The sequence below is a fragment of the Biomphalaria glabrata genome, chromosome 15 (genome assembly GCF_947242115.1).
Source record: "Biomphalaria glabrata chromosome 15, xgBioGlab47.1, whole genome shotgun sequence".
In the NCBI taxonomy this organism is placed as follows: domain Eukaryota; kingdom Metazoa; phylum Mollusca; class Gastropoda; family Planorbidae; genus Biomphalaria; species Biomphalaria glabrata.
This window is the reverse complement of record NC_074725.1, coordinates 13,377,396-13,396,690: the sequence shown is the minus strand read 5'-3', so window position 1 is coordinate 13,396,690 and position 19,295 is coordinate 13,377,396. Positions and strand designations below refer to the sequence as shown.

General features: G+C 36.8%; 1 protein-coding gene across 4 annotated transcripts in view; it reads right to left on the bottom strand.

Annotated features, from left to right (window-relative positions):
- The window catches only part of LOC106055686 (tyrosine-protein kinase RYK-like), a 145,312-nt gene that overhangs the window by 6,838 nt on the left and 119,179 nt on the right, over positions 1-19,295 (bottom strand). For 3 of the 4 annotated variants that reach the window (XM_013212072.2, XM_056012693.1, XM_056012694.1), the window contains exons 5-12: positions 8,551-8,649; positions 6,205-6,364; positions 5,790-5,872; positions 4,740-4,868; positions 3,913-4,005; positions 3,091-3,293; positions 2,188-2,297; positions 688-847 (exon numbers count right to left, since the gene is read on the bottom strand). In XM_013212072.2, coding sequence (XP_013067526.1) covers positions 688-847; positions 2,188-2,297; positions 3,091-3,293; positions 3,913-4,005; positions 4,740-4,868; positions 5,790-5,872; positions 6,205-6,364; positions 8,551-8,649 — 1,037 coding nt within the window. The remainder of the gene's footprint in view (positions 1-687; positions 848-2,187; positions 2,298-3,090; positions 3,294-3,912; positions 4,006-4,739; positions 4,869-5,789; positions 5,873-6,204; positions 6,365-8,550; positions 8,650-19,295) is intronic. The other variant, XM_013212073.2, reaches the window with a different exon arrangement.

Below are 19,295 nucleotides of genomic sequence, written 5' to 3'. Positions count from 1 at the left end.
TGATTTACTAGGAAACAAAACTAGACCATTCAATTATTATAGTTTTTTTTTTTGTACAAATAGGGCTGCATAGTATCGAGTGTTAAATATGTCTTACATAAAATTAAAAAGTAAAGTTCCCCTTTCAGACCATGTAGTCTATAGGGCAGATGATATCAAGGTCATCTGTTATTGAGGCCAATGTCTAATGAGTGTGTCATGGCCAGCTTAACAACCAACAGCATTTACTTTTCCCCAACTAATGTCAGGTACTCATTAGACCTGGGTGGACTCAGAGTCTAAAAGATCCTAAAATTAAAATCCCAATCTTCAACAGGTTTCGAACCCATGACAATCAGGTTTGAAAGCCAATCACTTTATCACTCCGCTTCCATGCCTTACATAAGCTGTATAATAATTAATTTAAAGTTTAATTACATCAGCTAAAAAAAAAAGTAGTTTACAAGTCACTAAACAGAATAGCATAAAAACAAAAGATGAAAACAATCAAAGAATCAGAAAACTGGTTTTAACAGATCTTTTGTAACTGTTGGACTGAAACCCTGATTACTTCCCTTCTTTTTCAAAAATAATTTCCAATAACCAAATGAAAAATAGAAACTAAGAGTGATTATAATCTGTCAAGGATTAAAAGTCATTTATCTCTGACATTTATTTCATTAACAAGTTGATCAAGAAGTTGCTCACCACATCGCTGGCAGGGGAGAACCTCTTCTGCATGAGCGCTTCAATAGCCATCCACTTCACCGGCCTATTCTCATTGTCTCCCAAACAGTTGTAGTCCCCAGGGAACAAGTCCCTGGCCAGAGAGTTATCTGTCACCTTCACAACCAGGTCAGTGCCCACTCTGCAAAACAGAAAATGCATAGAGTGGATGTGGCCAATGCAGACCCCCAGGACTGGGACACTCACTAACAAGTTCACTGACTGGAAGGGCGAATGACATTGACCAAGGGGGGATAACTGAGCAATTCCATCTAGTTTGATAAATAAGCTGAGTAGAAAAGGGACAGAACTCATTCCCTAATCAGCAAGGAATTAATATCAAGGGACTTTCTCTGTACTTCAAACTTTCAAACAAATATGAACTTCCCATAAACATGGGAAATAACTCTGTAAAAGTAATTTTTTAAAAAGCAAAAAAAAAAAAACAACAGTAAATTTAAAAAAAAATGTAATATAATAATATTATTTCAAATTGTGTTAGAATTAATTTAAATTACATTATTATGTTGAGAATTATTACAATGAAATTGAAGGAAAAGTGGATTGTCCGCTAAGGGCACAAAAATTAAAACTCTGAAAAGAATAACTATGAAAGACATTAATAACTACCTACACCAAATTTAAAACACAATTTTGTATTTAGCCTACTATCATTTGGTGTGTATGAACCTGATAGCGTAGCTGATGGAATCACCAATCCCATTATTACTACTAGTGAAAAAAAAAAGAAAAAAAAAAAAAAAGGAAGAAAAAAAAAAAAAAAAAATTATTACTACTATGAAAGACAGACATCTATAAATATCTACACCCAATTTAAATCCATGGTTTGTTATATGACAGTATGATTCCTGTGTTGATGACATCACATCATTCTTGTGTGACTAAAGAGACCAATCATTGATACACAGCTGCGGTCACAGGTTGAGCATCTGTAGTCACTAGGTGCTATTGCACTTTCACCCTTATGCAAGAAGTAGCAAAGGGAAAAGATCGAATTTTGAGACATAAAATGTCACAGAAGCAACAGCACTAGTATCATTCTTACTGAGAGGCCAACTTCATATTGTCAAATGATTCATCTGACTGTAAACTGAAAAACCTATAACCGACAGGTCCATTTCCAGAATAATCTACAAAGACAAAGTTCTAACCCCAGAGGATTGAGAGTAATGGGGGAAAAAAATGGTCACATTGGATGGATATGAGAAAAGAAAATGAAACATTTAAAACAAACATTTATCTTATCTTATATATTACAGACATTACTTCAAAAAAGATGATAATTACGTCCTATGCATTTCATGTGTCAACCTAGTCATGCATGTTAATCAATGACTTAAGCTCTGCTAAGTTGTTGGCTTTCCTGGCTGATTCAGGCAACCCAATCCATTCACTAACGGCACTATTACAAAATGATATGTGACAACTCTTACTACATAAGTTGTACGTTGTTTTACTTACATACAGTTTCTTGTTGCTATGTCTTTATGAATAAGTTTCTTCCTATGTAAATACTGAATGCCACGTATGATCTGTATGGCCATGTAGACTAGTTGTTGAGTATTGAGAGTCTGAAAGGAAACGTACAAACATGATTTTAATTTATATACATTTAAGCTCTGTGGATGTGAAGTGATGGGCAGAGAGATAATAAACAGGACTAATAGTAAACGATATTCTAACTTTGATAGAGTAATACTATTAGTCTCTTTTTGATGCAATGGTGGGCTCATTGGGGTGGGGGGAGTGAAAAGGATTGAAAGGCTTTATTTTTCTAAATGAGATTTGACAGATGAACTTTGTAAGGCTCTGTAGAGAAGTGAGGTAGATGAGAATGAGGCTAATCAAGGATAGTCAATGTTTGTTCCTGTTGTAGGATACAGCATGGGATCAAACTTAAATAAGTAAAAAAAAATAATGAAATGTTTTTCTTTTTTTTTTATATTCTAGTTCAAAAATAAAACTAGATTTGGAGAATTTTAGATTAGTTTGACCACATGACTGTAAACTGAAATATGAACCCTTTTTATAATAGACAGAAGGAAGTTCATCATAATAAATGAGTATTAAAAAATGGTAATAACATACAACTACTTTTTTTTATTAATATCAAACTTCATTAAAGTTTCTTTTCAATAGAGATGGACTAATGTAACTTCATGTATATAGAAGTATGATGTAGTTATATCAAATACAAGACTAACATCTACTTACATATCTAGAGCCACACTCTGACCTACTTACATATCTAGAGCCACACTCTGACCTACTTACATATCTAGAGCCACACTCTGACCTACTTACATATCTAGAGTCAAACTCTGACCTACTTATATATCTAGAGCCACACTCTGACATACTTACATATCTAGATCCACACTCTGACATCCGGCACTTCAAGAGAAATTTTTTCATGTTGCCCTCTTGTAAATATGGGTAGACAACCAGGGGCTGGTCTGGGCTTTCAAGACATGCTCCTAGAATACTGTGTAGGTTGGGGTGGATGAGAGACTTGAGGAGAACTGACTCTGTCAAGAACAGTTGGACCTGGTCTGACTTGGCCTGATCTGTCAACACAGAAATAGCAAATACATGAATAACTTGAATAGAAAACACATTTTAAATATAAGATTTAATAAATTATTTTCATTATCAAAAATTCAAGTTGTTTTGTAGTGTCAACTCTGTAGACACATTAACTCTTTCTCTCCGTAATTATTTACCACATTCTGGTGGAATCAACGCTGGTATCGTCAGTTAAGATAGAAAGAGTTAAAAATAATTAGAAACTGATCAATCCTGTAACAATTAATAAAAAAAAAATTGTACAGTGCTGTGTGTGCATATACTGTAGGCTTAAATATATTTTAAAAGTTATTAATATGTATAAAACATTTATAAGCTTGTCATTAAATGAACAACAACAAAATCTGATGCATTTATAGAAACTATAAAAATTCATAAAATAAAAAACAAAAACAATTTTGACACCAGAAAGTCATTTTACTCTGGAGTAAGAGTCTTAGCAGACCAAACACAACACACAAATCAAGCCAACTCACTACACTGTGTGCTACAAGTAGGATAGGACAGATAGGACACAATTTTTGGCTAACTTAAGGCTGAAGACTTGTGAGATCTAATGTTTAATTTGTGTACAACTGAATGAAATGATGAGCTGCCCACCTGTAACTGTCTTGATGAAGACATCTTGTTCAGTTCCTGTCTCATTCTCCTCATCACTCAGAAGTGTTCCCATGTAAATGCGACCAAATGTTCCTATACAAATAAAAAAAAAAGAACAAAATTATGCATACAAGCTATATTTAAAGATTGTTCCTGATGATATGTTACTTGCATATTAGCACTAACCCTCTTTACAAATGATTTTAGTGTAAAGAAATACAAAAAGGATAAAACTGACATAATATTTACCAACCAACAAAAAATGAAATTATAAGTCAAACAATAATATAGGACATTTGAACACAAAATAATACAACAATTTAAAAAATTGTGGCTATACAAAATTTTTTTTTTTTTTTTAAATAAGCACTATCTTTATTAATTAATTAAATTAATGTAACCACAACTGCAACTCTTATTTTTGTTTACATATAAGCACTTATTGACTTTCTGATGTGCTGTTAATTGGCAGCTTGTAAATTCATGGGTAATAGTTATATATAGTTTATTTATGTGTCTACATTACTGTAGTATAATGACACTAAATATTTGCACTGCTTCATAGAATGTTTGTTACTCATGTCTGTTTTGATATCAAATATTGTGCTAAAAAAAGTCAATTAATCTAAACCTTTTAATTTAACTTGAATGTAGCAGCTAATGTGAATAGATTATATATCAGAATTAGTTTGATATATATATATATGTGTTTCAATATGAAGATTAGGGAAGATTGTAGACCTTTTTTTATAGCTACAAAGATCCAGCACTGAGCTTCATATCGACAAGACATTTATCTAAAACATCAAGATGTGCACTGCACTGACCTTCATGTAAAAGCTCAACTAAAGTGATCTTCTTCCTGTCTATCAGTATGTCACTCAAGACAGTGTTGATGTCAGTGGACTTCAGATCTATTGATGGCGAGACACCGCGCCGAAAACTTGTGGAAGCACCTGAAAGTAAAAAGATTACATTGTAAAAGTGTTGGTCAATGATGTTTCTAAGTGCTAAGTCCACTGACACAACAGTATACAGATGAACAACAAATAGAGAAACACACTCACACACAATAAGAGCTAAGAAACCATACCCTTCTGTCTGATATTTATCATCAATTAACCAAACTTAAGTGTCTGTACTGATTGTACAATACAATACAAATTGATAGGAATTTATATCAAAAGTTCTGCCCCTAGATTATTTTATAAATCTATTGAACACTATTGGTGTTGTTAATGGTATGAATGTATAAATGTTATAATGTGAGCCATTGAACTATCTGATTACGGTTCCTTGTCTTTTTTTATTGGTTATGTATGATAGTAGTTACCTATTCAGCCCATGTTTACACTTAGTTTATTGATATGATTAACAGGTAGTCTTATCTGACTCAATATTTAAGTAATTTAAAAAAAATCAATTCCTAATTTATGTTCAAATAATAAGATAAACCTGACAATCATATTTTATTTGGCATTTAAAAATAAAGAGCAAAAAAAAAGGTCAGTATGGGAATTAAACTCATGACACTTATGTTGTTAGCATGATGCTCTAGCAACTTAGCAAAACACCCAGACTACCAGGTACACAATTTCAAATTGAAATAAATGGTTCACATCTTTTTAAATATGTTTTTTTAAACAGAAATAAAATCTGAATATGGAAGCAGAAGCTGGGTTCACAGTATGTAATTATGGTATATTTCATTCAGATTTTAACCTTATATTTGTTTCGGAACAAATAAAAAAGAAATTCCTCCATCGAGATCCTATTTGCATCTTATGCTCTAGTGTGTTTTATGGTCCAGTGTTTTATAAATTCAAAAATACAGTCAACTAATAGTCTAAAGAAAATGTACAAAAAATTTGACTGACCTGAACCACTGGCATTATTTGGTGTGTCTGGTCTCAGAAATGTTTGACTCTGTCCAGTCAAGGCCTGGGAACTGCTACTGCGACTGGTAAAGAAAGATAATAATGTTCAACATACATCTTAAGAACCCAAGAGGTCATGACACTATTGAACACGCACACACAGAGGTTCAAGAATTACAAATGTAAGACATCCAAAAGATACCATATTTTTTTTTTGTAAGCGCTAAATAACTCAATTAAAGAGAGATAATCGAACAAAAATATTTATTGGATTATCTCCTTCAAAATTATTCATATCGATCAGTATTAGCTAAGCCCAAGATTTTGTTCTATATTAAGATCCAAGGGAAGGTAAGTTGTAGAAAAGTGTGAGCAGTGATTACTATTGGGAGCAGAAAGAAAACAAAAAACTCACTAGATCTGTATCTTCTTGGAGTACCTGTCTGATCCTCTTTGAGAATTTAGGTAATAGACTGTCACACCCAGGGCGATGAGTATGATCACAGCACAGGTACAGGCCACAGCAGCATAGAAGAAGTGTGTGGACGTGGTCAGGTCACTTTTCTCTTCAGACTCTGGGAAATGAACAAAAGTCTCCAATGCTCATATGAATAAAAATAGCAACAACAAAAGACAAAAAAAAAAATAACTATTGACATTTTTCCGAGAAGTATAATTAGACTTTTGCGTTATCTTTCCTGTCTACTGCGGTACTTGCAACTTATCAAGCACTATCCCTAGCCTTGGCTTCCAACGATTAGTTTGCTAACAGAATGCAACCGATTTATAGCACAGAATGAGCAAGATTATACCTACAGAAAGAAAAAATGTAAGCAATATATCAACTAATCAACTCACTCTGTCTGTTTATCTTTGAGATCATTGGTAACAGTTATTTAAAAAAGAATTTCACCAAATTTAAGTTTAAGTTTGCACTTAAAAAACAAAACAAAGCCATCTGTTTGTACCTATTGTCTTCAGAGACAGAAAAAGCCATATATAAGTTTGCATTCATTGTACATGTATTGGGGATTGTTATTTTATGTATACATTCATATATACAGAGTTGTTTTTTTTTTTTTAGTAACAAAATAAGTGCCGGTACTCAGTGATGGATTGCCTAACTTTTAACTACTAATAAATTAATAATAAACGTTAAAATACAAGAAAAGTAATATTTTTTCTTCACTTTTTGTAATCCCTCCCCCTTTCATTTGAATTACATTAAACTATTTTATCTTATTAACGAAAGGGATTCTTTTATCCATTGTATGCTACCTGTGTGTACTGTTTCCGATCTGTAACGCAGGCTGGTCTAGGGTGGCGTTAGAAACCCCTAGACCTCACGTCTAAAAGACTAAATTATTTTCAATAATTTATCATGTTTAATTAAACACACGTCCCATAGCCCCATGACAATGGAGGCCCTTCCCAGCGGGGCGTGACAATGGACTATAAATAATTGTGCAAAATTTCAACATGTTCCGAGAACGGGGAGTAGGAGAAAAAAAACGTGCACATAATCTGTGACAGACAGACAGACAGATGGAGTGAGTTAATATAAGCTTTGTAAAAATGAAAGCGCTAAGACAATGTCACATCATAGGATGCTGGCTGAACAATCAAACAATTCAGTTGCGATACCAGACACCCTTTATTCGAAAGGAACAAAAGAAAGCATCAAAATATTAATTCAAGAAGAGAGAAGATTCTTGGACTCGATATATACAAGTTCCTATCACATGTCAGGAAGAGAAACTGTGTTCTGGCCATGTGCTGAGCATGTACTCATTAAAGGGAATACTTTCACCTGCAGAGCTCGTCTCCTTGTCTTGAGAGGGGAGATAATCCAATTTTAGCATTTTAAAGGCAATTTTATAATGCTTCAGGAACTGAGTAAGTTTCAATGGCAGTAAACAAGTATAATCCAATATCTAGTGATGGATTCAAGTACACAGAAATCATTCGTTTTACTGTTGATCATGTAGCAGCTACTGGTGATCATGTAGCAGCTACTGTTGATCATGTAGCACCTACTGTTGATCATGTAGCACCTACTGTTGATCATGTAGCAGCTACTGTTGATCATGTAGCAGCTGATTGACAAATCTCAACGTTCTCCAATGGTTATTCTAAAACTTTAAATCAACATTTTTTTATCATATATGCTAGGGCGAATTCATAAAAATGCCCACTCTTCGTTACAGCATATAGCGAGTTGCCTGAATCAGCCAAAAACCAACGAGCTACCAGAGTATGATTAGATTGAAACATGAGGAGCCTAGGGTGTAATTATCTCCTCTTTTAAAAGTAACGTCTGTAATGGCTAAGATAAGATACTCTTCCTGTAGTGGTAGAGGGAGATAAATAATTCAAAAACCTTCCCCACCCCCAATGAGGCATTCTTTAAGTATTTACATTCATTGCCTTCTTGTCACGTGATACAGTTTATACTCTTTGTTTAACATTGAGGCAAACTTCCACGGTCCATCACGACTAGGACTAGACTGTAATAATTTTGTATGTAGTTTAAATACCATTTGATAAAATGCTACAGGTTGATATGTAATATTTGTGTTTCATACTAAGTTGCGGCTTTTTCCATCTTAATACATGATTGTATTTGTGTGTGTGTGCATGTTTAAACATAGATTCATGGGAATTCAACGAAATATTTTTTTGATAAAGTTAGTTACACTTAAGTTTGTCTCTGGCACACCTGCAGCTAATCTAATAATGCTATCTCATAATGCTATCTCACCTGGGTCAGGTAAGTGGGTGGACATGGATGAGTTACCACTGGAGAACTGGTACTTGTTGATGCCATCTTTGTCAGTGTGCACCCAGAAGGAGGAGTTCTCTGTGGAAGGAAGACACGATGGTTAGTTCCTCGGGACACCAAGTGGACTCAGCAGTAAGCTGAACATCTCTATACTGTTAGATGTAATTATAGCTACAGTTCTGAGCCTTAGCAGAGAGCTGAACATCTCTATACTGTTAGATGTAATTAGAGCTACAGTAAGCTGAACATCTCTATACTGTTAGATGTAATTATAGCTACAGTTCTAAGACTAAGCAGTAAGCTGAACATCTGAACTGCCCAAATGGGGTTTGTATTTTGCTAATGATTTTACCAGCAGCATTTAGGATTCTATAAAGTTTATTTTTATTTTTAATGCTCAGATTGCCATTAGAGTCTATGCGACCTGAAAAACTTAAATCCACGAAAGAAATCAAGAAAGGTAACTCTTTCAATGATAACGGTCACACTCTTGGAGTTTGAGATAAGAAAAGATGATAGAAATGACATTAACACTAAATACAACAATGTTGGTGAGCGTTCTACTTCTAGCTGCACTGCTAGCGGTCTCAAAATAACAGTCGTGAAGTTCGCAAAGGTATTAAAAATAACATCACTATGTTTCGTCTGGGAGTCTCCTCTGACTATTGGCATGCTTCATCTTCAACAAAATGAAACGCCTTTGTGCTCCTTTGTACCAGAACACCTACAATGATATACATTAATATACAATGATCAGCCTGGGTGCAATTCAAATAGACCACAACGCCGGGAACAAGCTGTCCAGTCAAATCAAACCGAAGTCTCTGTGGTTTTATTGTGCTCTAGTTATCGATGAGCTGGATATGGCCGGATATGGTAGGATATATCACAGATGTACAAAGTAATTATCAACTCTCGGGCTGTCTAGCTCCAACCTCATTCAAATCTTTCGACTATTACCTCTATCTGGGCAGTATCTACATAGGTGTTTATTTCAATGGTCCATTATTGAATTATGTACATTATTTCGTTGAAAGAGAAAATTAAAAGGCTATGTATCATTCTGGGTTCAGGCGGTGAAGATGCGATATGGATGCCAAGGGAACTAATACATGATCGGTGTCATGACCATGTTCTATGTTAAGCCATGAATCGCTCAACTTCATGCAGCGGGCGATAAGGGAGGTAATTTAATTTATAAAGCCATAAATTACCTTGTCAACTTGATAACATACAGTACCGCAGCGTCATAACAAAAGTAACTGAAGGAATCAAGGGGGGGGGGGGGATAATCTAGCACGGCTATTTCCCTTGGCTCCACTCTGAAAATACGGTTCCAATGGATATGTTGTTTTTTTTTTAAATACAGGGGTGAAGAAAAAGGAGGACAGAATAATATGGTGAGGTGGGGGCCGTTAGGGCTGGGGAACGATTTACCAAAGGAGGAGAAAAAAGTAAATAGTTTTTATTATGTAAATGTGTCAGCACCTCCATTCGCTCGCATCCTTTCGCGCCCCCTCCCCCGCAGCGTGATAACAAGAGTGAATCCGATACCCTGTGCACCTGGCCGTTTTCTTTTTTTTTTAACTAGTACTAGCAGAGTCTGTCACTAGCCGTCTCCAGTTGTTACCGAGAGCACTGGATGGGATATGAGGTGAGCAGTGGATGGGATATGAGGTGAGCAGTGTACCTTCAGGACGTGCTAATTGTGTGCTTCACCCTCCCCACCCCCAACCAGACCCCCTCCCCTCGGTGCTTTACCAATATATCTTTCCACACCAACACGCGCGCACAACGACACCAAGTAAAACAAAGCAGTAAACGCCGAGGCTTGACTTCAGAGAAAAACCTTGACAAGAGAAGGAGTGTCTGTGTATATGTGTGTATATAGGTCGATCTGTGTGTGTGTGAACTTAAATGTATAACAACAGTCATGTGAGTGTGTAGCAATCATTTCATAGGGATTTCCATTCTTTCTAACATTTTAACTTTTATCTAATTATATTTTCAGTCTTCTTTTATTGTAATTTCAACTATTATTATTACAAAGCTTATATCATCTCTGTCTGTCTGGTAAAACGTTTGCACACGTTATTTCTCCAACACTCAATCTCGGATCAAGTTGAAATTTCGCACAATTATTTCTTGTATCTGACAAAACAAGAATCAATGAAGAAATAACTAATAATAACCAATTAATTAATTAATTAATGGTAATTAATTATTTTGTTTGGTATTAAACAAGGGAAATAAATCGAATTTGATAGATGTGGTGGTATAAGTTGAATTAGGTCCCTTGATGAGGCTTGAGCCATGAGTGAAAAGTTTCTTTAATACATTTAAAAAGCGATCACGGCAACATTTACCCAGATGTTACCTCTTTCCCCCTCCCTCCCCCTTTTTTTCCCAACTGGTCCAGACAATTTTTAAAAGTTAATCACATGACTGATCCAAAATAATTGATACAATTAACTTAACAGAAGCTTTTTTTTAAATAGTATTTTGTATGTTCATCTCGTCTACTTGTGATTGTGACTGTGTCAAGCTGTGATTTCAACTCCTATAAGAGACATGTTCAAAGTTAAAAATCATGTACTGTAATTTAAACATAAAAATAAAATAAACTTTATAGAATCCTAAATGCTGCTGGCAAAATCATTGGCAAAAAACAAACCCCATTTGAGACAAACATCTATAAAAAAGCTAACAAGATCCTCGAAATAAAGAATCACCCTTTGTGTCAGGATTTTGTGATTTTACCATCACAAAAGAGATACAAGACACCGATACCAAAGACAAACAGACACAAACACTCTTTTGTTCCCCTGGCAATCAAATCATTAAATAAGAACAATCTGGTATAAACTTTGTCACATGTAAATTATGAATGAGTCTGGTGTGAATGTACACTTTGGTTTCTTATAGTTATAATGTTTTTTGTTTGGTGTAATGCACAAATTGTAAGACAAATTTCCTTACGGATAATAAAGATTATTATTATTATTTTATTATTGTTAACTGTGATCTTTTTGTATTATGAGTTTTTGAAATATTGGATCGGAATATCGGTACAATGAACTCATTCCTTGCACAACATTAGGAAACAAAGTGATAAAGGTATCATTACTGAAGTGTTGGCTAAACCTGCTGCAGAGATAAGCTACCCCCTGATACTGCTACACGGGAAATAAAGCTTTGTTGCCCCTTTTACAGGCCACATATAAAAGTATACACATCAACATAGGAAAAAAAAACAACAACTAATTAATCATTTGTTCCAACCTTTGACTTCTGCAGGGCGTACCTGTGTGCACATAGATCCCTTTGTTCTCCGGGAACTTGTTGACAAGTGCGCAGAGTAAGAGCCAGAAACCTCAACTACTCGCCAACCTTCTCCCCCACCCCCTCAATTCGCCCTCCACACAGGGCCACAATGTGAGAACCAGATGGAGGGAAATATAAATAAATATGGCGGGTGTTAGCCTGTTTGGAAATATTTATACACCTGTGAAGTTTGGTTTGTGTGAAGCAGCGTCCAACATCCCCCCAGGAGCCGCTGCATACGTCAGTCTGCCATAGTGCTAACTCCCCCCTATTCTATTCTACGGCATATCTTGCGATAGGTTAAAAAAGTGAGGGGAGGGGGGGGGGCTCTATCTCCCTTTTATTGTTGATGGAGTCGTTCGACTCTATTACGTTCCTGTGTCTATCGCGAAGGTTCTAACCTTTTTATAGCTGCCCATTACCCTTGGAGGATTGCATACTACACTTAGGTAGCCCTATCTTTCAGAGCGGTCCAGAACTTCCCAGGAGCTTTCTTGCACACTAAACTAAAGATTATCCCCCACAGAAAGGAGAAATAAATCATTTCTCTATACCTGTCAGATATCCAATGTGGCAGCCAATGAATTATCTCCTCACGTTTCAACAAAAGCTGTGATGTAATACACAAGAGACCGAATATATTTGTTGGAAGAAGAAAAGGAATATCACTTGATAAGCACTTTTATCTCGGATAATAAAGTCTCATTTTCATTTACTTTTACATCAGAGTTGCATGCCCTTGATTTAGGCTTCTTTTTTAGCGGCCCCCGAAAGGGGAAAAGACGCTATTAGTTTTGTGTGAAATGTCTGTCCGTCTGTCCGTCCGTCCCGTTTAGATCTCGTAAACTAGAAAAGATAGTGAAAATCCGACATCAGAATATTTTAGACCATTCAAAGTTTTGATGCAACGGCTACTTTTTTTTTCTGAAAGCGAAAAATCTAATTTTTTAAATCACTTATGCAACCAGTTTTTTAAAGAGAAAAAGCTAATTAGTATGCATTATAAGTTAGACCTAATTAAAACGAATATCAATCTTGCAAACTGCATTTTCTTGAACATTTTTAAGATACGGAAATGATGTTGTTTTTTTTTTATATTTTTTTAAGGATTCGAATAAAAGATTGAGCCTTTTCAAAACAATTACATCAATTATAACACTTCAGTTAGGCTTGGGAGGCGCGGTAGCTGAGCGGCAAAGCGCTTGGCTTCCGAACTGGGGGTCCTGGGTTCGAATCCTGGTGAAGACTGGGATTTTTAACTTCGGAATCTTTGGGCGCCTCTGAGTCCACCCAGCTCTAATGGGTACCTGACATTAGTTGGGGAAAAGTAAAGGCGGTGGATCGTTGTGCTGGCTACATGACACCCTCGTTAACCGTAGGCCACAAAAACAGATGAACTTTACATCATCTGCCCTATAGACCACAAGGTCAGAAAGGGAAACTAGTTAGGCCAGGTTCACATCAAACTTTGCATTCACTTGCACCTATCCTTTAATCTGCTGGACCGTTGGGGCACTACACAAGATCTGTCAACTTTCTTTCTCCATTCTTTCTCTCATTTGTCTTTGATATAATTTCATTCGGATATTCTTTCTGAAAATATTGAAGCCTGCCTGGGTGGACCACTTCGGGGGACGATTTTGAGTTTGTGTTTACACACAAACTGTCTTTGTAACCTTGTTTTTTTTTTATTTTAAAACAAAATTTTGCTACATTAGTTGTTTTTTTTTCAGATATAATGAAAGTCTAAAGAGAGTATAGATGTTAAGATGCGAGTTTAGTCCAAAAACAGTGGCGATAAACAAAAGTGAAGTATATCCAATAGTCGCAAGTCTGTAAGACATCAAAGATCTATTCAATAATTTATATAGTTTTGATTTGGCATGCACTTTTCAATCTGTATGGATTCTAGACAGTAGGCCTACAGGCAACTTTAATATTTCACTCATCATTACTCACTGGCATCCTTTACTTATAAGGCTTACAAAGAATAATCAAATTAAGCCTAGATTGCTTTGAGTCAGTGAAAAGCCATATATATATATATATATATTGTTACGAATCTCACTATCCAGGCTCTCTGCAAACTGCACCATACACCACCAACTTAAAGAACTTGACAACTCAGGGCTCCAAAGTAACGTAACACTTTAATAGTTGAATAAATCTGAGCCAATACTGTACAATTGGCAGCACGTAACACAAGACTGTACAAATATCTCTTCGATAACACCGTTCCGCCGTATCAACTCTTGCACTGGCCTCTCCGTCTCGTTCCGGGCTTGCACTGGGTTCAATAGTTCAGGACTGACTTCACACACTAGGCTCGTTGTGTCGGACTCGATCACAGACCAAGATCAAGACGCCGTTCGTCTCAACTGTACTTGATAGTACTCCGCACTGAACCGTCGTAATGCTCCGTACAGAACCACATCGCTGAACTGTGCTGTAGTCGACCGGACTGTAGTGAACCGGGCTCTGAACCCCTGCCGTGAACCTTCTGTCGTGAACCTCCTTTCTGAACCGTCTTGACTGCGACACCTCCGCTCTTATATAGGGTCCCTACTGGCCTTCTCGAACCGGACAGAACGCCGCTCGACGTTTCTAGGTGGTCAGATGACTACAACTCTCGTGACGCTCCTGAGCTCTTGTTCACGACGTCGATCCTTCCCGAACCCTCTTGTTGACACTCGTCTCGGCCGATCGTCGTAACTCGTCACGGTTGACCGCTCGTCTAGCGCTGGCCTGGGGCGATTTGCGTCGGCTGACTACACTCACACCACTACCCCTCTCTGTGCCACCACCAAGTTTATAACAATATATATATATATACATATATAGGTCTGTGGCATAGACTTATATATATTATATCTAGACTGGGCATGGAGACTTTTTAACACTACATAAAATGTGAAAAAGTTTTAGAAAGTTGGATCAAGGCGTTGTTTTGTAAAGTAGTTAAAGGAAGTACAGGCTATTTTTTTTTTCAACCCTAACCTACGTAACATATAATTTAATTTTTAGATCTAGATCTAGTAATTGAACATCAAAAATAAGAGTAGGCCCTACTCTCGTCTCATAATTATTATTTTGCAATTTTTAGATACATAATCTTCTTTATCAAAAGATTGAATGCAACACTAAATTGTGATTTTTTTTTTAATTTTTGATAATCAATTACAAATCTAGATCTAAAAAATAAAACGCCTTGATCCAACTTTTTACAAAATGTTCACGCTCGATCAAATGCGGATAAGAATTTATTTCCTGTTTCCAGTCTAGTAGTAGTATAGTAGTATATATATATATATATAAGTCTATGGCCTAGATGCTTTATAGTTTAGGCATTCTGGAATTTTACTTCTTTCGGATATTATTGGTAAAAAAAACAACCCCGTCATAAATGTGAAAAACCTGTTTTGTTGTAATAAAACGTTTTCTTCAATGTGTAAAAGAACTAAACTACTTTCAACATAGACACGACGAACCATTTTAGAAACACATAGATCATGTAGGAATATAGACATCTATTTATCAGATAACGTTTACAATTTATGAATAACCCCTTTAAAAAGTTTTTGATTTTTTTATTGCTATTATTATTATAAAAGGGTTGTTTAGAATCTAAACAGCTCTGCTGTAAGCCCAAGAGACTACACTTCTGCCGGACACATAAAACCATCCTGAGCTTCTATTAAACGTCTGCAAAGATTGTAATCGTCTCGTCAAATTTAACGATGCAACGTTTTATAATGTTGCTTAGAGTTTGAGATTTTTTTGTTTTCTACTAGGGATAGTTCTAAGTAGCTCCAGTCAGACAGTTTTGTGTCAAGTTTTAGAACCACACATACATAAATCTACACGCGTAGAGATATGCACACACACTCACACATGCACACACACTCACACATGCACACACACACACTCACACATGCAAACACACACACTCACACATACACTCACACATGCACACACACACACTCACACATGCACACACACTCACACATAAAAACACACACACTCACACATGCAAACACACACACTCACACACATGCAAACACACACACTCACACATGCAAACACACACACTCACACATGCAAACACACACACTCACACATGCACACACACACTCACACATGCAAACACACACACACACACACACATACACACACTCACACATGCAATGTTTTTTGGAAATAGAATGGATGAAAGGAGCTGCGTTACACAGTTTTAGAATTAGGTTGATGAAGATGTCAGAGACAGAGCGTGATGAAGATGTCAGAGTCAGCGTGGTGAAGATGTCAGAGACAGGGCGTGGTGAAGATGTCAGAGACAGGGCGTGGTGAAGATGTCAGAGTCAGCGTGGTGAAGATGTCAGAGACAGGGCGTGGTGAAGATGTCAGAGACAGAGCGTGGTGAAGATGACAGAGTCAGCGTGGTGAAGATGCCAGAGACAGTGCGTGATGAAGATGTCAGAGTCAGCGTGGTGAAGATGTCAGAGACACAGCGTGGTGAAGATGTCAGAGACACAGCGTGGTGAAGATGTCTGAGACAGTGCGTGGTGAAGATGTCAGAGACACAGCATGGTGAAGATGTCAGAGACAGTGCGTGGTGAAGATGTCAGAGACAGAGCGTGGTGAAGATGTCAGAGACAGAGCGTGGTGAAGATGTCAGAGACAGAGCGTGGTGAAGATGTCAGAGACAGAGCGTGGTGAAGATGTCAGAGACAGAGCGTGGTGAAGATGTCAGAGACAGAGCGTAGTGAAGATGTCAGAGACAGTGCGTGGTGAAGATGTCAGAGACAGTGCTTGGTGAAGATGTCAGAGACAGAGCGTAGTGAAGATGTCAGAGACAGTGCGTGGTGAAGATGTCAGAGACAGAGCGTGGTGAAGATGTCAGAGACAGAGCGTGGTGAAGTTGTCAGAGACAGAGCTTGGTGAAGATGTCAGAGACAGAGCGTGGTGAAGATGTCAGAGACAGTGCGTGGTGAAGATGTCAGAGACAGAGCGTGGTGAAGATGTCAGAGACAGAGCGTGGTGAAGATGTCAGAGACAGAGCGTGGTGAAGATGTCAGAGACAGAGCGTGGTGAAGATGTCAGAGACAGAGCGTGGTGAAGATGTCAGAGACAGAGCGTGGTGAAGATGTCAGAGACAGAGCGTAGTGAAGATGTCAGAGACAAAGCGAGACCAATCGTTAAAGACGTGCGACGTCGTAGCCTGTGGGCAGTGGAGACCAATAGCTCGTTGTCACGTCTTACAGACTTAAAGACAAACACTGCGTTCCAGAAGCATTGTGCTTTCGGTTTCTAAGAATGACTACCAACTAGATATCACCGTTAAATAGATGTTTGTTGTTTTTATTTGAAAAAAAGAGTTCGTGTAATCATAGAAAATGTCCATAAGGATCAATAAATCAGTCTGAGTCTTAGTATTTCAATGTACACTGAATGGAGCAGAATAGTTCAATAATGATGCCAAGACGAAGAGTTGCCTACTACAAGGACGCGAGGTATCAACTATTTAAGAGAAACTCAAGAAAAGACGGGGATTTGAGAACAAAGGAGAAGGGCCTCTGGAGATAATCGTGTGGAAGCATGGCAAGACAATTTACCAACAGCCACCACAGTGTTCCTCCGCGTAAACAAACGCAGTGCATTTCGAACAACTTGTTCCTGTTTAAAAAGGTTCCAGAGTGAACGTCCCTGTTTCTTTGTAGTAACACTACACTGTATGACTGTACTAAAATCATTTGAAGCAAATGTATTCAATATTCTCAATGTACTCTCCGATTGTCTCTCTACTATATCTCTGATTGCCTTTCTTCCATATCTCTGTTTGTCTCTCTACTATATCTCTGATTATATCTTTATTCTTACAGATCTATATACTTTTAACACCATAACAGAATCTGAAAGCCCAGAGCAAGGACAGGCACAGATTCGTTGCTTTATCAATATAGCCATATGTGTGAGGCGTATTAATTAACAAAATACAAATTTTGATTTCAACAATGTAGGTTGTTGTCACTTACTGGAGCGAATGTTACAGAGTATGGATGCTCTGGGCACACCGTCCCTTTGTTTTAATAGTGTGCAAATTTTGTAATTGAAAACATTGATATTATATTGGTGTTATTAGTTTCCGTATTTATGTTGTTGTTTTGTTTCATTATTGATACATCAGATAATCATAATTTTTTTTAGCAAAACCAAAAGATATATCTGCCGTTTAACTAGAAGCAAATAATAACTTCCATTTCTTTCTTTCGGTAATAGTGAAACTCATGCCGGTACTATATACTGGTATCTTGTTCAAGTCCAGTGTTTATGAAAAGAATCTGTTCGCTCTAATGTTTTGATTCCTGAAGACGTTTCCAAAAGGACATGTTTTACAGCAGAGTTACAAAACCATGCTGTCAGGTTTATACCCATGCTGCATGTAAAGGTAAGTACCAGTATGGCGGGCCGTCCAATAAAAATCTCTGGAAAGCCAGCCTCCTTGTCTAGACGTGCACGTCGAGAGGCCAGCTTGCTGGATGTAAATAATGATGAAAGAACAGATCAATAAACACGTCATGGGTAGACGACTCCCCGCGAGCTGCATGGATAAAAGGTTCTTCAAGAAATATAACGGGTGCATAATTAGTGTGCACCACGAGGCTAGGCTACAATACATATAAGAAAATATTTGCGAAAATACTTTAAAAAAAAAACAAAGCTTATATTAAGCTTACTTTGTATCAATTAGTTTGGCTCAGTCATGTCATTACATTTGTAACAGATCTAGAATAACAATAAAAAGTATTTATAAAAATTTAAAAAAAAAGGGGGGGGGACTACCTGAATTAGAACTCATGGCTCAAACCTTCTCACTTAAAGCAAAGCTATATTTGGTCAGTTTAGGTCATTGTGTAATGCAGCATCCTCACTGGATGGTTACAAAGTTGGGTTACAGAAAGAAAAGTTGTTTCACTGGATGGTTACAGAAAGAAAAGTTGTTTCACTGGATGGTTACAGAAAGAAAAGTTGCTTCACTGGATGGTTACAGAAAGAAAAGTTGTTTCACTGGATGGTTACATAGTTGGGTTACAGAAAGAAAAGTTGTTTCACTGGATGGTTACAGAAAGAAAAGTTGTTTCACTGGATGGTTACAGAAAGAAAAGTTGTTTCACTGGATGGTTACAGAAAGAAAAGTTGTTTCACTGGATGGTTACAAAGTTGTGTTACAGAAAGAATAGTTGCTTCACTGGATGGTTACAAAGTTGTGTTACAGAAAGAATAGTTGTTTCACTGGATGGTTACAAAGTTGTGTTACAGAAAGAAAAGTTGTTTCACTGGATGGTTACAAAGTTGTGTTACAGAAAGAAAAGTTGTTTCACTGGATGGTTACAAAGTTGTGT